This window comes from Panulirus ornatus, chromosome 41, assembly GCF_036320965.1.
Source record: "Panulirus ornatus isolate Po-2019 chromosome 41, ASM3632096v1, whole genome shotgun sequence".
Classification (NCBI taxonomy): Eukaryota; Metazoa; Arthropoda; class Malacostraca; order Decapoda; family Palinuridae; genus Panulirus; species Panulirus ornatus.
In genome coordinates, this window is record NC_092264.1 from 10,040,878 (window position 1) to 10,066,440 (window position 25,563).

Genomic DNA, 25,563 nt, shown 5'->3' on the forward strand with positions numbered 1-25,563 from the left:
AACACACTTATCCCTTTGTAATTTGAATACTTACCACTGTCCCTCTTGCCTTTATAATGAAGAATATCTGCAGATTGGCAAAATGCCCATATAATTCCACTGCATTAAGACAGAAGGGAAGAAGATGAGAATTTGATCTAAAATGGAATGCTCGAGTGTACCTGGTAGTTTGTATTGGAGAGTTTTGAGTGAGAGGGTGTGGCATGAAAAGAACATCAGACTGGGGAGGAACTATATGGCTTCCGGAGTGGTAGAGGAAGTGGTGTTCAAGTGTTTGCAATCTTGCATACTTCAGCCTCCTTGCCACATTTCACCTTACACAAGGCTTTCACCACTTCTCATCTTCTAAAATGCTACACTCAGGGAAACCTTATTGGTCCAATATTATGCCACAGTGATATGGCTAAATTCAGACTAAGAAACAATTCTACAACTTATTCTCCACTACTCATCACTATTGCTTTGATATTTTTGTCCATGTATAGTCTTTCTATTTAAGTATTTTCTAAACATCCAAGAATTAAGATATCAATATAAAAATATACATTATACTTAACAGCCACATATTGGATGTGTCCTAATGAGGTTATTGTTCATTTGTTCCTAGAGCCACCTTGCTAAGCAGAAAATGAAGTGAGAATCTGAATCCATGCTCTCCCATCTCAGTCATTCAACAGCCCCAAGTTACAGGGAAGCATATGGTAAAGTCAAATGACAAAAAGTAACCCAATACTTTTAAGGCTTTCATTATGGAGTCTGTAAATATACATATAATGAAAGTAAAAAAGGCTGTTGTAGCTCTCCAATTAAGAAAATTCCCAGGATTTTCAACTCTTGTTATCACACTGGAAATTTCTAAGTATACAGCAGCTTAAGATCAGAATCCGAATCACTGACGTCTCGTCAAAATGTGAAATGAACTAGCAAAGCAATATGTACTCGTGTAGTATGTAGGTGAATACTTTGGTGTAATGAAACACATTCTTCTGATAAAATACTCAGGGCTGTAGTTACATGCATTACATTATAGTTGTGAAATAACTAAAGAAATGCTCTTATCAGCACAAATACAGAAAATAATTTCAGATATTAAAGTTAACATTCCTGCCTTAACTCTTATGTTTTTCAAACACAATACAACTCTTTGTGGCAAAGAGCTTAGAGTAATTCTATACATTAGTTATCCAACAAAAAATCTTACTACAGTAATTAATACATACCTATAAACTAAAAATTCTAATCTAAAGTAATACAATACAATAAATGTATTGTAATTTCATGGTTTCTAAAAGGCTAATGTACTGCTGTTTGCTTCTGATGAATGACTGCTGTGTAATATATAGTACAGCATCTGAATGTGGTACATAACAGAGCATTCACAGTAACATTTACACTTTTATATGATACTCTATTCATTATTATGGTACTGCACAGCAATACTTCAATTGACCTGGGCATGTATCTGGTACAGTTTACTAATATAAATTACTTACCACCAAAATTTAGGCAACTCATTCAATAAAAGAGATACATCTACATATCTCCTCATTATATTCTGCTCTATCATTGATTTATGGTCCTCCCAACTCTAACATTACCTACTTTGTTACGTATTTCTTCCTTTATTCCTGTTTTGGGGGAATTCAGTTAACACATCTTGTTCCTTCTCATCCCAATTTAGTTCATACAATATTCATATTTCATTCCAATTACTTTTATAAAATTACCTTATCCACATGTTAACATCAAATTTCATCTAGTTTTATATTAATATCTTACAATCACTGGTAAGTGTAATGATTGTGTACAACCTCTTCTGAGCAGGAATCTGTAAAAAACTGATTAAATCATGAAAGGAATCATATCAACAGCTATCATGCCCATCCCTAAAATAGTTATATGTGTGCAATGCCCTATTCATAATCTTCAGACATACCAGTAACTACATATAACTGAGACATCATTTTATGTACACCTCTCATGATATACCATTTTTCTGAGGACTTCTCATTTTTTCTGACATATCTAACCCTTGCTTGCAGTACCTTTTTTTATTTGATTATTAAGTATGGTCAAAAGTATTCTTTTAATTTACCCTATTAATCACATCCTTCTTTTCCCATAAAATTTAAGATATCATATCTTCAGGTGGGCTATTTCAATAAACATCAAACATATAAAATGTGCTTTATCCTTTAACCCTTTTCATGTATTTGAATACATTGAAAATGACAAAAAGACACTAACAGTGGCTATTGTAATATTCCTCCCATCAAATCCTTTTCTGCTGGGCGACAAGTTGCAATATACATGTAGAAATATAGTATCAATCCAAAATGAGCTGTATTTTCTTGTAAAATAAAATGAGGCAATGTTCATATCACTTTCTTCTTTTCATCAAAAACATTATTGAGGTACCTTTGAATTTTACCTTATATCTTTATAATCTAACATCAAACAGCCTTCATAACATCCCTACCAAAATCTTTGGTAACTAACTGCATCACCTGACTCAAAAAAAAATAGACCCACAGGGTCTGTGGTGCATTAAGTTCATCAGTCATGATTAATCTGTACTCCAAAAGCTATTTCCACTAAATACACAAAATATTACAAGCCATTCAAAATATTCCCTAATAATACATCTGGCCATCATTTATACTGATTTCACAAGAACCAAATTTGTACAATTGCAATGAACTTTTAAACCATCCAAATTTTTTTTCATACTAAGCAATATGTGGCCCTATGTTGATGCATATCATGCCCTTCAGTCTGTTAAAGTATCAAAAACTAAAGATTATAGAGAAAATAAGATAAACAATGAGACATTAACACATCAAAACAAATCTACTAGCAGTTATCACAGTGAAACATAGGAAACCTAACCTATCTAAGCAATAATCATATGGTGCTTAATTATGTACTGTGATTATCTAGAGGATCCGCATAATAATCAGTACCATCAAAATCAGGAAAATAAAAATATCCAATCCTTGTTGGACTCTTCCTTTTACAGGCTCGTGCCTGGCTTTTTGGAAATTCTAAAGAATTACTTCTCTTATTTTGATTGCAGTAGTGAATACACTACTTATCCCTGATTGCTGAAGGACAGAACTCATTTGGGTGCAATTGTTTACAGTGATGCTGTCAGCCATCAATTGGCATGTGATATCAGCGAGTCAGTGCTGTCAGTTGTATGAACGCACTACTGTGTTTCTTCATTGTTATATCAATAAAATAGTGCACATGAGGCACTGCAAACCATGGTGACCTATTCACTATTTTTGTAATATCCATTTTCTGTAGTTCCATACTGTTCAGGCTACTCTGTCAGATGGTAAAAACCGCTTTCTCATAGTTTGTCATTCTGACCCAGTTTTTTTTTTTTTTTTTTTGCTTTGTCGCTGTCTCCCGCGTTTGCGAGGTAGCGCAAGGAAACAGACGAAAGAAATGGCCCAACCCACCCCCATACACATGTATATACATACGTCCACACACGCAAATATACATACCTACACAGCTTTCCATGGTTTACCCCAGACGCCTCACATGCCCCGATTCAATCTACCGACAGCACGTCAACCCCGGCATACCACACCGCTCCAACTCACTCCATTCCCCGCCCTCCCCTCACCCTCCTGCATGTTCAGGCCCCGATCACACAAAATCCCCTTCACTCCATCTTTCCACCTCCAATTTGGTCTCCCTCTTCTCCTCGTTCCCTCCACCCCCGACACATACATCCTCTTGGTCAATCTTTCCTCACTCATTCTCTCCATGTGACCAAACCATTTCAAAACACCCTCCTCTGCTCTCTCAACCACACTCCCTTTACTTCCACACATCTCTCTTACCCTTACGTCACCCACTCGATCAAACCACCTCACACCACACATTATCCTCAAACATCTCATTTCCAGCACATCCATCCTCCTGCGCACAACTCTATCCATAGTCCATGCCTCGCAACCATACAACATTGTTGGAACCACTATTCCTTCAAACATACCCATTTTTGCTTTCCGAGATAATGTTCTCGACTTCCACACATTCTTCAAGGCTCCCAGAATTTTCGCCCCCTCCCCCACCCTATGATCCACTTCCGTTTCCAGTATATCCAGTTATTTTGGGTGTAGAAAGAACAATGTCATGCCATAGTCCAGAGCAATGAAGCCCTAGGAGCAGCTCAGCCAATAAGTGTTGAGTGCAGGTCCTACATCACCAGCCCACACCCACCTGATTGGCAATACACTGCAAGATTTTGCTGACATCTTGTGAGCACAAGCACTGTGCTTTTTTCTGTTATTTGGCATGTTTTGTACAGTGACAACATTATGAGTTCCTCTGAAAACAGTGCAGCATACTATTTTGGGATGTGCAGGTAAATGGGTTAGAAATGTTGATAAATGGAAAAACATACTGAGAAGCAGAGTAATAAGGCTTGGCCTATGTTTCACATCAACAACCCATGAGAAAAGGTGCTATCAAAAGTAATAGTCAGTACTGATCATAGCATGAAGCTGTATCATTGTTATTACATACATATTTTTACATTTCAGTGACAGGTGAGGTGCACATACTTCCAAATTTTATTCTGGGTTAAGGTCATCTGTGTATGTAGCCATATTATCATTGTTCTTTTTTACACTTATATGACATTTGAGATAGGTTGATTTTAATGTGCAGGTTATGATCACCTGGTGTCCAGCATCTTTTACAGATCTTTTATGGTGAGGAACCATTTTTCATCATTAATCAAAATGACATAAGTAAAAACATGGTACAGACTCATTTAAACTTATTAACATTTGGTCATCTTATGACTATTTGTTGTCCAGAAAAACCATTTAGCCATTTTCTCATAAACACATTTAACCGAGCACATTGTTATGGTTTGCAAAACCTCAAAGTAGTGAAAACCTCAAAGTAGTGTTTTCGTTAATGTACATAAATTTAAACAGGCACATATTCCGCATGAAACTGACACAATTTTACATGAAAATATCTATAAAAAGTTAACAGACTTTCCTCCCTGTCACAGCAGTGCAATGCTGTCACATTGTTGTTTTAAAAATATTGAGGGTAGCTAACCTCCTGTTTTCAAAATATTGTGGGTAGCTAACCCAAAAAGGGGAAAAACACCTGATCTAAAGGATGGCAGCTCATGATGGATAGCAGCAGAGAGAATTAACAGTAACAATGTTCTGGCTAGACCTCATTTGGGATATGCTGTTTAATCATGGTCACCAAATTTAATCAAAGATGAAGAGAAACTATGGAAAATTCATGGAAGAGAAACAAAACTGTTTCTGTCATTCTGAAATAAGCCTTATGAAGAAAGACTCAAAGACCTGAGATTACTCCCTCTAAAGAAACCACAGCCTCCAAGGAAATCTAGAAGTTTTCTACATACTAAATACTTTCGATTACAAATAAAAATTTCCTCACATTTGGTTGAGATTTAACAGCCAAAAATTTATCATTATTATCATACTTTGTCGCTGTCTCCCGCGTTAACGAGGTAGTGCAAAGAAACAGACAAAAGAAATGGCCCAACCCATCCACATCCACATATATATACATACATGTCCACACCTGCACATATACATACCTTTACATCTCAACGTATACATATATATATATACACATACAGACATATACATACATACACATGTACATAATTCATACTGTCTGCCCTTATTCATTCCCGTCGCCACCCCGCCACACATGAAATGAAAACCCCCTCCCCCGCATGTGCACGAGGTAGCACTAGGAAAAGACAACAAAGGCCACAATCATTCATACTCAGTCTCTAGCTGTCATGTATAATGCACTGAAACCACAGCTCCCTTTCCACATCCAGGCCCCACAAAACTTTCCATGGTTTACCCCAGATGCTTCACATGTCCTGGTTCAATCCATTGACAGCACGTCGACCCCGGTATACCACATCGTTCCAATTCACTCTATTCCTTGCCCGCCTTTCACCCTCCTGCATGTTTAGACCCCGATCACTCAAAATCTTTTTCACTCCATCTTTCCATCTCCAATTTGGTCTCCCACTTCTCGTTTCCTCCACCTCTGACGCATATATCCTCTTTGTCAATCTTTCCTCACTCATTCTCTCCATGTGACCAAACCATTTCAAAACGCCCTCTTCTGCTCTCTCAACCACACTCTTTTTATTACCACACATCTCTCTTACCCTTTCAAAACTTATTCGATCAAACCACCTCACACCACATATTGTCCTTAAACATCTCATTTCCAGCACATCCACCCTCCTCCACACAACTCTATCTATAACCCATGCCTCGCAACCATATAACATTGTTGGAACCACTATTCCTTCAAACATACACATTTTTGCTTTCCAAGATAAGGTTCTCGCTTCCACACATTTTTCAACTCTCCCAGAACTTTCACCCCCTCCCCCACCCTATGATTCACTTCCACTTCCATGGTTCCATCCCCTGCCAAATCCATTCCAAGATATCTAAAACACTTCACTTCCTCCAGTTTTTCACCATTCAAACTTACCTCCCAATTGACTTGTCCTTCAACCCGACTGTACCTAATAAACTTACTCTTATTCACATTTACTCTCAGCTTTCTTCTTTCACACACTTTACCAAACTCAGTCACCAGCATCTGCAGTTTCAAATAACATATGAAATTACAGGATGGAGACATAACAACAATATGGGTGAAGTCTTTTCAGCTGTATGGTTATAGAGCACTGGAATATATCAATATCATATGCTATTAATATGAAAACTACCTATACCTTCAAATGTGGCTGGACAAATACTCTAATGATACCTCTTTCTATTAACAAGACCTGCTTTGAGATGGAAGAAAACTTTAAGATTGACCTTATCTATTCCATTTCAAAGTTTTGTCTCCTACGGCACTATAAACTCACTTGGTACATGGTGCTCCTTCTCAGCTCTTTTTTCTGTACACTGCTGAGCTAGAGGAAGTGGTGCATGGGGAGATGCTTTTGCTTTACTATCCTGTTCCTATGACAAATAAGATTATGCTTACAGATAATCTCATCATGGATCATCAAATCCCCTGTTTCTATCCATCTCATGTACTTTCAGTTACAATATTCTTGTTTCAACACCTCACATGGCATTAAAAACAAAAGAACTACTTGTCCCAGCTGCACCAAATGCAAAAAAAGGAGGCCGTGTTCATAATAGCTACAGTAAAAGGATTGGATGATAATGACAAAAAATTATATTAAAATCTTGATTAAGAATTTGACATGAACATATATTAACAAAATAAATATTTACTCTAAGCTTGTCTAAAAATGAAAAATTAAAAGGCTGTTAAATTACTAATAATAAGTGAATAATAATAATAAGTGAATAACAACTATCACCATAGCAAACAATAAGACATTAAGATATGGCAGAATCATGGGAAGCATGGCTTATCAATGGCATTCCCACATGGTACTTAATTATGTAGTCTGACTATTCTTGTTTGACTGCTAGGTTATCACTGTATAGAAATAAAAAATAAATATCTGAAAACCATGCCTAACTTATCAAAGAAAATAATAATGAACACTTAAGCAAAAGGACAATAGCATACAATTCAAAAGTAAACATTTACATCATTTTCTGCTCATCTGAAAGTGATAAACCAAAGAATAGTATCCTCTCATAGTTTGAACAGTAAGAGACTACATAAAACATGGTAAAAAAAAAATGAGATAATAAAACAGGCTAGAAAAAACTTACTTGTGGGTAGCACAATGAATCCTAAAGGGGGTGGCCTGTTGATACCAGATGCCATGTGCTGCTTAATATGTACAGCGATATTGTCCTTAAGGAATTGATTTGGTCTCTTTATTGGTGATGTGACATCCCCAAAACATCCTATAAGCACTTCTACAAGAGATGATCCTTGAAATAAAGCTAAAGGTAATTAAAAGACAAGAGAAGGATGAGGGTACCTCAGTATTTAGCTATTTCCAGCACATGAGCAAGCCCAACATACAATGAAAGCATTCAACTTTAACACAGATTTTCAAAGACTCTCCCTAACCACCAAGTGATGATTAGCACTCCCAACACACATGCTCTCCATGACTCCACCTTACCGCAGCACTATACCATATCAATCCACATGAGCAGCCTTCTTCTCCACTTCATATATAACCTTGCTTCTATGTGATGATGATTCCCATGTCCTTACACCATCTTAACATCACAACAATATGCTAACACAGACCTTTTCTAAGATAGGCAACCTTGGTATAAATAAGGGACACCTGTACTCAGCATCCATTCAAAACAACCTTTTATTGATTTTCAAAAACTTAAAACACTAACAGCATTATCATATATATTTCAAAAATTTCAAATTTAGCTTCATTTGCCAAACAGGTGGAGTCATTCTCCACTTTATTAGTACATCTGGTTTATACAAATACATCTGGTTTATAAAAATAGTCCACTATAATAGTATACTATAATAGTAAAAAAAAATCATTTTAAACCCAAAGCTACCATACATCATTAATGTTTAATGTCTGAAGGTGGTTCCAGTAAATTGTACATTTAAAGTTTTCTCTATAAAACTTAACGAACATAATATTAAGTGTAGACCTCTTAATATATCAAATAAAATGCATGTAATGATATATGGAACAAGGTAAACTTAAAAGACATGTTCTACAAATCCTAGTAAGTAACTTATATACAGCTTAGTGATGTTGACTAAAAAACAACAACTCAAAGTCCTTGTTTAACACTGCAAAATACAGAATTAAAAATAAAATGGCAATACCCAAATGCATTTCCAGTGTACAGTTAGTACAATGAGGTGACTAACAACATAAGATGGTAAAGCTGCAACATGTCAAATATGATCAATTCTAAAATATCTAAAACAGATAAGTTACCGGGATTAATGTTATGTCCCACTTTCATTAAGGTAACAACCTCCCAATGATACAGGCCTAGTTTAGCTTCTTAATAAGACCAAAGAAACACCTCATCATATACTGCAGCACAATATCCCTTGCCAACTCTTCCTCACTGGTCATGAATGCAGTCAGTCCTATACCATGCCATCTTCCACCATCCCTCATGTCTAAGAGACTGGCCATCACTTTCCACCATTGTATATACAAAGATATTCAGTTAGCACATCTTTTTTTCTTTTCTACTTGTACCCTGTCCTGCAGGTATAACTTAACTAAGCAGGTAAGCTGTGGAGAGAGGGGTCTACTGAGATGAGGTTATTTCTGTTCATGAAAAAAATAAATAATTCAGGTTATGCTTATTCTTATAAGAGAACATGTCTGTGAATTTTTGTTAATACCATTTGAAGTCTGAACTTCTAGTAAAACTAACAGATTTGTGTACAATGAAGATTCACTTTCTTATATTACATAGCACACACATTCAACTTTAAATATATTCAACTAGCCAGTTGTACTCACAGTATACATGTACAAATACATATACAAAAGACGTCATGAGAATGATTTTATGCTAGGAAGAGATACAAGAGAACACAAATTTCACTGGCCTTAAAAAAGTATAAAGAAATCATGTTTGTCAGATTTATGGAATGTACTAGAGCTGTACAGACTGCTTTAATATATCTAAGCAATGATTGGTATTCAATAAGAAGACAGTGTTAGAATGACTGCTTAAATAATTTGTCAGAGGTGAAGCAATGCAAGAATGTATTATGTCACCATCATTGTCTAATGTATGTCATGAATGAACTGTAGAGATAACTTCTGAAAGAAACGAACCACAAAGATGACTTCTGAAAGCATCAAAATTGGGTGAAATATAAGATAATGGAAAAGGAATATGGCTAATGCTGCTGTATAACAACTTGAATGTCTCAAATCTGGTAACCTTGGGGCCACGCAGTTGCTGGATTTCAAAATTGCTGAACACTGGATTTTCAAAGGGAATCTGATTGCAAATCAAATATATTATGACAACACAGTTTTCTTTTCCCTATTTATAAGTTTTTTGAAGTTTGAAACATTACAATTCTACTTATTTACTAGAATTACCAAAAATTCTTCCTTGTTTCCAATTTCATGACAATTACTTGTACTGGGAATGGCATCTGACCCAGCTGACTTAAAATTTGTGCAATCATCTGGTGGGGAATTCACAAGATTCATCTTTAACTTATGAGGAATTAACTTGGCCTTTCCCATCAGCATGGTGCCAAAAATAGTTACACCTCTGCTACTGCAGTGCTTAAACCATTCATATGCAAGCTTACTGAGGTCACTATTCATGTCACTTTCAGCAGAGCAGGTCTGTATATCTTCACATTCCTTGTTTACATTGTAAATCCTTGAAGAGCCAGCACCAAAATGACCATATATGTTACACAATGATGTGAGATTCTCATATTTCTTGAAAATTCCCACCTTCTGCAGAGCTGTCAGCAAAAGATGTTCTTTTCATACCAAAAGCATCAGCATACTCATTATTGGATTTTGAACATTTGTTGGAAACATTACAAAGGCAAGATACAGAAATAGAGTGTGACAGACATAACCACCACATGTTCAAAACAGAGTAAACAATGGACTGGTGTCCTCATTGATGGTTGTGCAGCAATTAAACAGCAGTGACTTCAGTAAACACAAACGTTGCTGTGAGCAGCAAGTGGTCTTAAGAGCAAATCATAAAGATAATGACAAAAATGTAGAGCATTATTTTCCCAGAGTACTTTACAAATTTAAGTGAGGTTGAAGTCATGAGGTGGGTGAGGGTGCAGAAGTTCTGGGAGGGCTAAAATCAGTATGTTTGAAGGAATAGTGGTCCCAACATTATTATACAGATGTGAAACATGGAATATAGATAAGACTGTGCAGAGGAGGGTGTGATAATAAGAAGTCTGGTTGAGAAAACTGACGAAGTTATGCTGAAATGGTTTGGACATATAGCAAGAATGAGCGAGGAAAGGATGACAAAGAGGATATATGTATCAGAATTAGAGGGAACAAGGGGAAAGGGGAGACCAAATTGAAGATGGAAAGATGGAGGAAAATAGATTGTGAGTGACAGAGGCCTGAACATGCAGGAGGGTGAAAGGTGTGCGCAGGATAAAGTGAATTGGAATGATGCAGTATACAGGAGTCAACGTGCTGTTACTGAACCAGGGCATGTGAAGCACCTAGGGTAAACCATGGAAGGTTAGTGGACCTGGTTATTGATAGAGCTTTGGTTTCAGTGCATTACACATGACGGCTAGAGAATAGATGTGAATGGACACAGCCTTTCTTCATCAGTTCCTAGTGCTACCTCGCTAATGCATGAAACATCGATCAAGTACGAAAGACAGGAAAGGAACGAGGTTTAAACCTTAAAGGATAGCACAGGTTATCAGAATATTAAAGAAAATGTTTAGTATGATCAACTGATAGGAAATATCAATAATGAAAAGGAATCATAAAATGAATGTATATGTTGTCAAATATCTAATCCTGGCATGCCATGGGCCCTCAGCTTATCAATAGTTTGTTGACATTTATTGACTCTTTCATCTTCAATTCTCTGTCATCATCAAAGGGTATAAGTTATATGAAGAGGACTCTTCCTAGTACTAACATTTCAACATCTACTGAATCTTTATGACTAACTTTAGTGCTGCAAAGAATGTCACTAATTTGCTTGAGGCATATTGACAATTTGCTTGGGGTGTACCAAGGCCACACACCAAGGGCATACCTTCCCCCAACAAATCATGTGAGTAACTGAGACTCAGATTCTTTCCTGGTACTAAATGTTATTGACTGCGATATAAGGCATCTCTACATACCTTCCAATTTCAATGAAAGCCAGAAAAGGCAAACTGCATATGTGACTGGAGTACAAGCTCCATAAGCCATACAACCCTCATCATGTTATGTGAGTATCTGTTCTTGGCGTTACCTCAATAACGCAGGAAACAGCAATTAAGTACAAAAAAAAAAAAATTCCATTGCTAATTACAGTCACTTGTTACATACGGCATCTCTACATAACAAATAAATCACATGTTCCAATTCAAATGACAGTGAGTAGAGACAAGCTTGAGAAATGACTTTAAAAACATTCAAGTACCCAAATGTACAATGTAGACTAAGGTAGTGATAGGTGACTACATATGAGATGAAGTGCTGGTATTTCACCTTACAAGTGTCAGGTTATGGGATCTGCCAATTTCTGGAACACCACATACGAGATGTTTGACTGTATTCAATTCTATGAGGGAGTTCATTCAAGAAATGCAGGCTTGAGTTGGGAAGGTTTTGAAATAACGTAAATGAAAGTGCAAGTGAAACAAGAGATACATTGTTAAAAAGAGTCACTGGGATCAAGAATGTTAGAATCAAAAAGCAAATAGCAGAGACTGAAATTATTAAATTGTAGTTACAATGAAAACAATCTCCTCCATTTAATAAAATTTTATAACAGGCATGGTGATGACCTGACAACCACAAACCACAAACACTTGCATACCAACAGCATCTTAGCTCTGCCTCTCTTGTATGTATACTGACTGTTTTAAGCCTTCCATCCCATTCTTTTATCTCCTCTGATGATGTAATCACACAAAAGTGCTCTTGCAACATATCATGTGAATAAGAGCAAGGTAATAATATTAGGTTCAATAGGGTTGTGGGATAAGTCAATTGGGAGGTAAGTTTGATTGGAGAAAAACTGGAGGAAGTGAAGTGTTTTAAATATCTGGGAATGGACTCAGCAGCAGATGGAACCATGGAAGCAGAAGTGAGTCACAGGGTGGGGGCAAAGGGTTCCAGGAGCATTGAAGAATGTGTGGAAGGCGAGAACGTTTTCTTGGAGCAAAAATGGGTAGCATTGAAGAATGTGTGGAAGGCGAGAACGTTTTCTCGGAGCAAAAATGGGTATGTTTGAAGGAATAGTGGTTCCAACAATGTTATATGGTTGGGAGGTATGGGCTATAGATAGGGTTGTGCGGAGGAGGGTGGATGTGGTGGAAATAAAATGTTTGTGGAGAATATGTGGTGTGAGGTGGTTTGATCGAGTAAGTAATGAAAGGGTAAGAGAGATGTGTGGTAATAAAAAGAGTGTGGTTGAGAGAGCAGAAGAGGGTGTGTTGAAATGGTTTGGAGACATGGAGAGAATGAGTGAGGAAAGATTGACAAAGAGAATATATATGTCATAGGTGGAGGGAAGAAGGAGAAGCAGGAGACCAAATTGGAGGTGGAAGAATGGAGTGATAAAGACTTTGAGGGATCAGGGCCTGAACATACAGGAGGGTGAAAGGCATGCAAGGAATAGAGTGAATTGGAACTATGTGGTATACCAGGGTCAACATGCAGACAATTGATTAAACCAGGGCGTGTGAAGTGTCTGTGGTAAACCATGGAAAGTTCTGTGGGTCCTGAATGTGGAAAGGGAGCTGTGGTTTTGGTGCATTACACATGACAGCAAGAGACTGAGTGTGAACATATGTGGCCTTTGTTATCTTTTCCTAGCGCTACATCATGCACGCCTGGGAGGAGGGGGGTGGTGTTTCATATGTGGCAGGGTGGCGACGGGAATGGAAGATGGCAGCAAGTATAAGAAGGCAGCAAGTATGACGCTTGTAAGAAAACAAACCAAGAGAGTTTGAGTGCAGAATGGCAAAAAAGACATGAGCAAATGAAGTTAGGGGAGTGGGTGAAGTATGGGAGGTACTTAAGGAAGCACTGCTTACATGAGCAAGAGAAGTGCGTGGCATGCAGAAGGTGGGAGATGGACAAATGAAAGAGGGTTGTGAGTGGTAGGATGAAGATGTTAAGTTGCTTGTGAAAGAGCATGGAAGAAGTTCAAGCGATTGGGATATGCACAAGAGAAAGTGGCATGAGGTCAAGAGAAAGGTACAAGGGCTAAAACAGAAAGCAAACTTCTGGGAGAACCAGAAAATGTTTAGGAAGAAGGTTATTAGTGTCAGAAAAACAAGAGAAGAAATGAGAATGTCAGTGAAGGGGACAAATGGAGAAATGAAAAGCAGAAATTTAAGTGGAGAGAGGAGGGAGCAAATATTTTCAAAGGTTGTTAAATGTCTTCAATGATAGGGTGGCAGATGTGGGAAGTATTGGATGTGAAGGAATCCAAAGTGCGAGTCAAGGCTAGTGGTTTTGTGAAAAGAGTCAAGGTGGTGATAGCCTTGCATAAAATGAAGTACAGCAAAAAAGGCTAGAGTGGATGGGACTGCAATTGAACTTTTAAGAAAAAGGTCACAATGTTGTTGATTAATCAGCTAGGATTTTCAGTGTATGTATGTCTCATGGTGAGATGCTGAGGATTGGCAGAATACCTAGGGACATATGGTAAAGGCAAACCCGAGTGGTCTGCAGGGCCTGGATCTAGATGATAAGGCCTGGCTTCAGTAGATCACACATGATGGCTACAATGGATGTAAGCAAATGAGGCCTTTGGTTTTATGTTCCTTATGCTACCTCATTACATTGGGATGGGCAATTAAGTTTATAAAAAAGTATCTGGAATCAATTTTCAATAAGAGTACAGTATACAAAGAAGAATCACTGATAACTCCGGTAACTGGGAAGGTCTGTGCATACAGTGTGTGTGCATGAAGTCTGCAAAACGGATTGCTTCTCCATATTTCCATACTCTCGTACAGGTTGAACATCACTATTCCAAAAATCCAAAATGCTCCAAAATCCAAAACATTTTGAGCAGCAACATGACGTTACAAGTGGAAAATTCCAAAAACATTATTTTTTCATTGTATTGATATTTCTTTTTTTTTTACTGTTAAGTACTTATGTGTGAATAAGTGTAAGAAAATGATTGCTTATCAGTACCCTAAAAATTCAGAGTCAGGAATGAAGGTGATGCCAAACAACCACAGATTGTCTGCATGGGTGGCTGAGATTGTGACACCTTAGCTTTCTGATGGTTCAGTGTTATACAAACTTCATTCCATGAGCAAAATTATTAAAAACATTGTATAAATCACCTTCAGGTTATGTGTATATGGTGCATATGAAACATAAATGAACTTTGTGTTCAGACTTGGGTCCCATCCCCAAGATATCTCATTATGTATATGCAAATATTCCAAAATATGAAAAAATACAAAATCCAAAACACTTCTGGTCCCAGGCATTTCGGATAAGGGATACTCAACCTGTATATGGATAAAAATATTCAATTTCTCAAGTTCTAATGGGCAAAAATTAAAAAACTGAGATGGATAACTTTAAGAAAGGTGATATGAAAAAGATATATGGTGTTAAGAAATACCAATATTTAGGATTCATGAAATGAAGCCAAGAAAGACATACATAAAATGACAGGTTGGTAAAGATTTATGAAAATATCCTGAAGCTGCAAAGAAAAAATGTACACTATGAAAGAAATGGAGAGATGTGGTGAATGAACTATTCAAGATATGACTTTTTACAATACAGATGCAGGGGGTAAAGATTCCTGACTATATGCAATGCAGATGTTTTGTATTGAGAAGAATAATGAAAGATGTTTCCTCACTTGATGATTAAACTGAGTGTGCACTGTACAATCTAGAGTGATAATAGGAATAGGGACACTGTACAAATGTTTATGATATTTGCGATTAAACAGAAAGGTTGTATACACTTAATATACCTCAGATACCAGTAAACAGGATTGGAGAGTTCTGTTTTATGCACAACTGCCTCTCCAGTTTTATCATTCCTTGTTTCATTTATTCTTTACTTCCTATAGTTTTCCTTTATTGTCCTTTAGTTTTGTAGGAAAGCTGCAAATGAAGTTTTCAATTCTTGAATCTACAATAAAGGTAAATCAAGAACACACAAATGATGGCCTCATTTGCACACATCTGTGTCCCGCTGTCTGTACCATTTTGCATGGTAAGCTGATTTATGTCGTGATACAAACAGAAACTATCATACAGGCTAATTCATATAATGATACTAAGAGAAACAGTCATACAAAGGCTGATTCATAAATGTTCTACAACACAAATTATCATACAAAGGTAACAATAAAAATCCAGTAAACCCAACCAGGAGATGGTTAATTCAATGGCCAAGTTTTCAAATAACAGCTGGATAGAGGCTGGCTGATAAAATGTGTGAAGTAAGAAATTCAATTTCAATAAATAAAATAGTAAGATAACAGTTAATCAAGAAAAAGAAAGACAATGTCACTTGCACAATCATAAAAGACAAGCAAGCAAGATAAAATTAAACTCTATAGTATATTAAATGGAAGTATAGGAGCAGAAAGAGACCAATGATGATATAGTACGAGTATGCAAGAGAGGCACTGCCAATAAAGAAAATGCTTCAAAACCACATCTATTCAAACATGGAAACTGATGAAGGACATAAAGGATGGTACTCAAATTGCCTAAATTACACACGATTACACACGTCACTTCTTGATTAAAAAAAGGGTAGTAAGGTCCCCAAAACTCCTTTGCCAATACATACCTCACCTAAGTATTACAGCTGTCCAATGCTCTTCAAGCCCATTTAGTTGTCCACTATTAGCAAAGATACTTCTTACAATGCTGTATGAAATAACTGAGAAAGGATGAGGATAGCCTATCTCAACAATAAAATGGAAATATCATTGTGCTAAGATATTTCTTACTAATATAATGCCTGATAACCTAAGTAGCACAAAAGATGACCCTTTTTAAGATGATGACCTAACTTTTGGCAGAATAAAATCAGTCACACAGTTCTCAATCATCAAAATTCTAAGATTCCCCCTAAAGTTCAGCATATATGATATTCAAATCACTCTCAACAGTATCTGTCCTGATCATCAGATCATCAGTTAGATGGAAAAAAGAATTTGGTAACATTACCAAATGGGAATGAATAAAGGCAGACAGTATGAATTATGCACATGTGTATATATGTATATGTCTGTGTGTGTATATATATGTATATGTTGACATGTATACGTGTGTATATTTGCATGTGTGGACGTGTATGTATATACATGTGTATGTGGGTGGGTTGGGCCATTCTTTCGTCTGTTTCCTTGCGCTACCTCGCTAACGTGGGAGACAGCGACAAAGCAAAATAAATAAATAAATAAATAAAATAATAAACATTCTAAAATCTTGATTAGTTTGCTCTGACCCAATACTCATCCAATTATACTTGCCAAATCATAACCCATACTGATGTTGCTAAAAACAATAAAGATGTATTGGTTTTTGACACATGCAATATATCATGACCAGTGCAGGTGATCTAGGCTAGTGAGTTACAAATGTACAAAAATGTCAGTAATTACAAGTCCAGCTGTCATTAGTTATGGAGCCTCACACTTTTTTTTTTTTACAAAAGCTACAAGATCTATTTGATGATACTATTTTTGGTAATGCCCTACACATAGCAACTTTTAAGTCAGAACAACATCCTCTTCCAATGTCCTGTGTTGAGTAATCTCAACAGAATCATTTCAAAGATATAACATCTGATTTATCACAATGACTTTTTAAACACCCTTTCATTTTTCACATTTAGTTGGGGCTTTGTTTAGTTCTCCTCTTGTTTGCCTTCATACATAACAGTAATAAGAGTTAACACTCATAACAATATATCCTACCTTATATCCTGTTTTCATCGTTATTTACAATATCTGTATTTTGACAATTACCATTACTTTTATGGATATGATATATTGAGTATAAAAAAAGGCAACAGTTAGGGTAAGCCTCTTAATATTTCTTTTTCCTTCTTTGTAGTTCCTACCAATTCCTCACTTTATGGGAGCACTGTTAGGAGCTCTGAGGTCATGAAAATCATACAGTAGATAAATTCTTTACTTAGCAGCCATGATCTCCAGCTGTGCTTTATTCTTCTTTGATGGCTGATGACATCCCTAAAGATTTTTGTGTCTTTATAGGCCATGTTACTTGCCAAACAATTTACTTTGTATAATAACCAATACTTTCTTCTTGGGCTGGTATACTTTTTGTTTCTGTTTATTCTAAAATAATCACATCATCTCATAAAAACCAGTCTTCACAAACATCCCTTCTAATGGTATAATTTTCAACAATACAAACTACTGTATGAACTCACGCTTCAAGCAGGCTTCTCTTCTGTCTGTAGTTTTCATCATTGATAAGCAACTTCGAATTTTTGCATTTTCACTAATCTTTACTTTACTATTTATCCATTCTATAAGTTCAATCCAACTGTTCACTTATATGAAACCAAAATTGACATTTAGCCCCACAAAGATTATCTGACATTAAATGTTTTCCAAGACAACACATTGTGAACAACTAGCTTGCCATACTTAACTATACAGTAGTCTGACAATGTGTTTTACATGGGAATCCAATTGAACTCCGTAACTGTGCAGTACCCAGAAAAGAAGTCTGGGAGCTATGCATAACTTATGGTTCTTTGGTAGCGGTAAAATTATGAAATGTGTGACATATTCTCTGACACCTGAAAATTATAAGTGTAGAGAACTGTGACGATGTGGGTATAAAATGTTTAAGAGCTGCATCTAAAAAAGGAAATAACATTAATTCTGTTTAATTCTGAGAGAAAAACAACACCATTTTCTGTGACAAGATCCTATTTATTTTCATATCATTTATCACAAAAAATCCGCAACTGATCCGCAACTGAAGGGATGCCATACAGTATCTCGTTTCCCATATTTTCTATCTATAAATATATCTATCATCATTAATTCCACTTCTATCTCCATGAAGTGGATCAAGTGGATGATGGATCCATCATATTTTCAAAAGGGAAAGATTTTTTCCATCACACCCTTCAGTAGTATTTTCATCATACGGTTAAACTGTTTCCTGTACCATTCTCTTTTCTGTACTATTCTAATCAAAGAAGTATTTCGTATGTGGTTTTCTAATGAATATGTTCCTCCTAAAGAATTTATAACAACCCAAATGTGAGCACATTATGTGTGGCTACTCACCAATTTTACTGATGCTTGTATGAAGATCACATTACAGGATTACAAGATAACCTCTTTGGGGAAAATCTAAATAATCAAATTCTTACAGTATGCCCATGAAGCTGAAGTATTACTGAATTTGTGCATGGTCTTTGAATCGGATGTTTACTGTAAATCAATATCACTTTTTAAGGTATTATTCAAAGGAACACAGCACATTGTCAATACACAGACTCTGATTCTGAAAAAGGAAAATGGATGAAAAGTACACTTATATTACAGTAAAATCATAATCTACTGTCTTTTACATTTCAAAACCAGGTCAGTGGATCCTGAGGAAATCCATCTAAAATTCACTTAAGAGAATAAGATGAATGCATGGGCTTAGCCACAGAATTAATGTCATATTAAAAACTAAATCATATGGACATATCACTACAAATCAAATGAATCTAAAAAGCAGAAGTCTAGAATCATCCTTACAAGTAAAGTTAGCAACAAAAAGGAAAATCTACTACAGCAATATAGGAAACTATCTTTTAAAGTTCATGATAATGTTTGAGCTCCACTACCACTTGGGAGCGAGACACCACTTAAAAGTGCACTGCTACTCAAAAGTGATGTACCACTTAGAAGTGATGCACTACTGAGGAGTGATGATCCGCTTGTGACAGAAGTGCCACTGGCATGTGTGGCACCACTCAAAAGAGAGGAAGTGCCAGATGATGTTGTGGAACTTGTTGATGTAGTACTGCTTGATACTTTAGTACTGCTTTGAGAATGCTTGCTGCTGCTGCTATGCTTACTATCTGAGGAACTTGAGAGATTAAGTCCTTGTGGATGATATCCGGGGCTCCCTGCACGAGGCTGCTGCACTATGGTGTATGGAAGGCGTTCAGGGTGTTTTCTTTCCATGTGAGCATTAAAGGTTTCCTGGCGTACGAATTCCAGATTACATGGGACACATGTGAAAGGCTTCTCAATTTTGTGTATCATCTCATGTCGTTGCATCTTGTCCTTTCGAGTGAATGATTTTCCACAATGCTGACAAACAAATGGCCTTTCTCCAGTATGGACAATTGCATGTCTGGTCAGCTTATCTTTCCTTGTATATGCCTTACCACAGATAATACAGACGTAAGGACGTTCTCCAGTATGAATTCGATTATGAACGCGAAGTCCTTCAGACCGAAGAAATCCTTGGCCACATGTATCACAATGGAAAGGGAAATTGTTTGTGTGCGTACGGATATGATTCTTCAATTTGTCACCACGAGAAAGAACTTTTCCACATATATTGCACACTTTCTTTGTGTCCCATCGTTCACCTGAAACATCATACACTATTAATGATCATTATCTATAATTCATAAAAAAACTTTAAATCCAATAGTTTGTGTGAGAATTGTTTTTTACATGCAAGTTGAACAATCCCCTTGTAGTAAGGTAGCACCAGGATTAATTGAAAAACTGCTTCATTTGTTCAAATCCACTCACTTAACTTCTTTCACTACAATCTTCCATCTCCTTGGTTTCCCCCTTCCCTTGTTCCTTCCACTTTTGAGATGTATGGACTCCCGTGGTGTGGTGGTTAGTGTTCCAGGACTAGTGTTCTACCCATGGTCAAGCACTTAGGTTCGAATCCTAGTTGTGGCAGTCAGTCCACCCCTAGGGGTTGGTTGATAAAATGGATACCTGGCTCTGTCTTAGGATATGTATATATGTATAGAGAAAAAGAATACTTCCCATATATTCCCCGCATGTTGTAAAAGGATTCCCATGGATAGAGGAGAAAGAATACTTTGCATGTATTTCCCGCATGTCATAGAAGGTGACTAAATGGGACGGGGATGGGAACGGGAGGCTGGAGACCCTCCCCTTCTTGTATTTCAATTTCAATTTCTAAAAGAGGAAACAGAAGAAGGAGTCAAGCAGGGAGAGCTCTTCCTTAGAGGAGGATCAGATTGGGGTGTCTGAATGTGTGTGGATGTAACCAAGATGAGAAGAAAGGAAAGATGGGTAGAATGTCGAGAAAAGAAACTATGATGTTTTGCCTCTAAGTAAAATAAATCTCAAGGTTTAAGGGGAAAAATGGTATGGAAAAGTCTTAGGAGTAAAGCTAGGAGTTGGTGAGAGGACAAGAGCTAAGAAAGGAGTAGCATCACTCCTAAAGGAGGGACTGTGGGAGTGTGTGATAGAGTGTAAGGAAGTAAATTCTAGATTGATGTAGGTAAAACTGAAAGTGGATGGAGAGAGATGGGCGATTATTGGTGCTTATGCATCTGGTCATGAGAAGAAAGATCTTGAGAGGCAAGTGTTTTGGGAGCAGCTAAGTGAGTGTGTTAGCAGTTTTGGTGCACAAAACTGGGTAATAATGATATATGATTTACATGCAAAGGTGATTAATGTTGCAGTTGAGGGTATAATTGGTGTACATGGGGTATTCAGCGTTGTGAATGGAAATAGAGAGCTTGTGGACCTGTGTGGTGAAAAAAGACTGGTGATTGGGAATCCCTGGTTTAAAAAGAGATATACACAGGCATACGTATGTGAGTAGGAGAGATGGTCAAAGGACATTATCAGATTGCATGTCAATTGATAGGCATGTAAAAGAAGACTTTTGGATGTTAATGAGCTGAGAGGGGCAGATGTTGGGTTGTCTGATCACTTTCTCGTGGAGGCAAAAGTGAAGATTTGTAGAAGCTTTCAGAAAAGAAGAGAGAATGTTGGGGAGAAGAGAGTGGTGAGAGTAAGTGAGCTTGGAAAGGAAACGTGCGAGGAAGTACCATGAGAGATTAAGTGTAGAGTGGCAAAAGGTAAAAGCAAATAACATGAGGGAAGTGGGTGAGGAATGGGATGTATTTAGGCAAGCAGTGATGGCATGTGCAAAAGATGCATTTGGCATGAGAAAGGTGAGAAGTGGGCTGACTAGAAAGGGTTGTGAGTAGTGGGATGAAGAAGTAAAGTTGTTAGTGAAAGAGAAATGAGAGGTCTTCGGAAAGTACTTGCAAGGAAGGAGTGCAAATGACCAGATGTATTAGAGAAAGCAGCAGGAGATCAAGAGAAAGGTACAAGAGTTGAAAAAGAGGGCAAATGAGAGTTGGGGTGAGAGAGTATAATGAAACTTTAGGGAGAATAAAAAGATGTTTTGGAAGGAGGTAAATAATGTGCATAAGAGAACAAATGGGAACATCAGTGAAGGGGGCAAAGGGGGATGTGGTACCAGGTAATGAAGTGATGAGGAGATGGAGTGAGTATTTTGAAGGTTTGTTGAATGTTTGATGATAACAGTGGCAGATGTAAGGTGTTTTGGTCAGGTTGGTGTACAAAGTGAGAGACTCAGGGAGAGTGGTTTATGTAGATCAGAAACAGTAGTAAATGTAAGTGTTGTAATTAAGTTTATTATATTCTGTTCTTATTAATAGAATTCATTGTACAGTATGTATTCGACAGTATTTTAGATTTTCTGGTATATGTATACCATAGTTTTTTCATTGGATTAATATATGGTCCTGTCTCATTAACAACAAACCACCCTAATCTCCATTACTTATATTATTTGATTTACAAGTTTTTGACACATGCAACCATTTTCAAGAATGTAACTGTTGTGTAAATCAAGAGGTTCCCGTACTTTTAGTCAGTCCATTTTCAACCACACTCTCCATAGGTCCAAATATTTTCAGGACACCTTATTCAGCTCTCCGCAGTCATGCTCAGCATACAACCATATCTTTCACCTTATCATTCTGAACACAATCATATCTCTTCAAACCACATACCGTCCTCAAACATTTCATTTTAAACACATCAACCATCTTTTATTCTTTTGCATTCAGAACCCACAACTTATACCACACAGCAGCAATGGGACTACTGTACCATCAGACATACATATCCCTGCCCTCACAAACAGTGACATCTCCTTTTACTCACTCCTCAGGTGCTACAGTTCTATCTGCTACCACATCCACACTCAGCTATCTAAAACACTCCTCTTCCTCCACGTTCTTTCCAATCTAAATCACATTCAAAACTAACATGTCCCATTTTAATTATAATTCACTACCTTACAGCTTCTTTTATACATGCTCTCTATGCACATTCTATGCATGCCTCAAACATTTTGGTCATAGTCCAAGTCTACATTATGACTTGAAAACCCAAAATCAATAAAATCAAGCACTTGTTGATGCTTTTCTGTATGAAAAAGTTGCTAACTGATGCAACAAAAAAAAAACATTTCTGAAATGTCTTTGCATGTATACAGTATGATCATGGTCAAAATGTCTCCTAGGGCAGACAGGAGAATGTGATGTGGTCAAATGAAAACCCTGGTGCAATGGAGCTTATGAGCAACACATTCATTAATATGTAAGATTTATACACATTATTTGAGAAAAAGTAAATTATGCAAAGAGTATGATAAGCAGAAAAAGGTCTTTATCTATTTACCAGAGTTTGATCTGCAAGTAATCACTGACCACATCTAGCACAGATAATCTACTAAAATCACCCTGCACAAGTCTGAATGTTTCATTATCATGCCCTGGCAACCTACAAGTCCATAGTGCATCTGATTTTGTGTATAATATGATACATATGAGAAACAGTTGTCAGTATTATTTGAATGGCCAAATATGCAGGCATAACGATGAATACCATCAATTATAGTCAATTTTGAGCTTCAAAGAATAATTCTGTCACAGACAGCAGTTCTGTGAATTTATAAGAAAGCTGATTATAATTTAGAAAGGGCTCAAAAACTGCCGTTCACAGACCAAAGCAGTGCACCCAGCTGATCCACTATATGTTAATTACAAAATATCTATGTCATATTCTGACATAACATAATACATAGGTTACCTTGTGCCCTTATATCCTGGATTATTATCTGCAAAATATGTGACATTGCAATATTGTTGGTTATTGCTGGTGGTGGATTAATTGACAGCAGATGAAGGGCAGGAGAAGACGGGAAAGCTGAATGTTTGCAGCCGATGTCCGGACATGCCTCCTCATTCTCTACCTGCTGCACTATGCTCCATACACCTATAAATAATTGTCTGCTACAGTATTTATTCTCTGAAACTTAAAACTGAGTGAATTAACCGTATTTGTTATTACTGCTTGCATATTTGGCCATTCAAATAACACTGTCAACTGTTTCCTATGCGTATCATATTATACAAGAAATCAGATGCACTGTGGACAGTTAGGTTGACAAGGCACGATAATAAAACTTTCAGAGTCATGTGCCGTGAGTATAGGGTCTCACACGTCAGTGGACAAACAGGCATCCAATCTCACTAAGGAAATTCTCACTTCAAAGGAGTATATCATCTCCCTAATTGCATAATAATAATAATAATAAGCTTCAGGAGACCCCCAAAATATGGGCATTGGGGTTGCATAAAGATAACAAGAAAGGCTTTTAGCCTCGGCATAAAATTAAGCATTCTCAGACTAACAGCGGTGGAAAACATAAGAAAAAGGAGAAACTGTGTGTAGCATTTATGGACTTCAAAAAAGGCATAAAATAAAGTGGAGAGGAAAGCTCTACAGGATAATGAAACTCTATATGGTATAAATGGAATACTTTTGAGTGCTGCTGAGAGCTTTTATTATTATTATACTTAATCACAGTTTCCCGCGTCAGCGAGGTAGCGCCAGGAAACAGACGAAGAATGGCCCATCCACTCATATACACATATATATATATATATATATATAAATACCCATATATGCACATATACATACAAATACATACACATACACTAAAATTGCAGTGCACAAGATGGAGTGAGCATTTTGAAGGTTTGTTGAATGTGTTTGACAATAGAGTGGCAGATATGGGGTGTTTTGTTCAAAGTGGTGTGAGAAGTGAGAGAGTTAGGGAAAATGATTTGGTAGACAGAGAAGAGGTAGTGAAAGCTTTGCGGAAGATGAAAGCCGGCAAGGCAACGGGTTTGGATGGTATTGCTGTGGAATCTATTAAAAAAGGGGGGTGACTGTGTTGTTGAATGGTTGGTGAGGATATTCAGTGCATGTATAGTTCATGGTGAAGTGCCTGAGGATTGGTGGAATGCATGCATATTGCCACTGTGCAAAAGCAAAGGGGATTGAGGTGAGTGTTCAAATTACAGATGTATAAGTTTGTTGAGTATTCCTGGGAAATTATATGGGAGGGTATTGATTGAAAGGCTGAAGGCATGTACAGAGCATCAGATTGGGGAAGAGCAGTGTGGTTTCAGAAGTGGTAGAGGATGAGTGGATCAGGTGTTTGCTTTGAAGAATGTATGTGGAAATACTTAGAAAAACAGATGGATTTGTATATAGCATTTATGGGTCTGGAGAAGGCATATGGTTGAGTTGATAGAGATGCTTTGTTGAAGGCATTAAGAGTATTTGGTGCGAGAGGTAAGTTGCTAGAGGCAGTGAAAAGTTTTTATCAAGGATATAAGGCATGTGTATGGGTAAGAAGAGAGGAAAGTGATTGGGTCCCAGTGAATGTCAATTTGCGGCAGGGGTGCATGATGTCTCCATGGTTGTTTAATTTGTTTATAAATGGGGTTGTTAGGGAGGTGAATGCAAGAGTTTTGGAGAGAGGGGC

General features: G+C 37.0%; 1 protein-coding gene across 9 annotated transcripts in view; it reads right to left on the minus strand.

Moving 5' to 3' along the window:
* Positions 1–981: 981 nt before the first annotated feature.
* The window catches only part of LOC139761666 (uncharacterized), an 84,321-nt gene continuing 59,739 nt past the window's right edge, over positions 982–25,563 (minus strand). For 8 of the 9 annotated variants that reach the window (XM_071685983.1, XM_071685988.1, XM_071685981.1 and 5 more), the window contains 2 exons: positions 23,817–24,002; positions 982–20,278 (listed from right to left, as the gene is read on the minus strand). In XM_071685983.1, coding sequence (XP_071542084.1) covers positions 19,497–20,278; positions 23,817–24,002 — 968 coding nt within the window. In that variant the 3' untranslated portion in view covers positions 982–19,496. The remainder of the gene's footprint in view (positions 20,279–23,816; positions 24,003–25,563) is intronic. The other variant, XM_071685987.1, reaches the window with a different exon arrangement.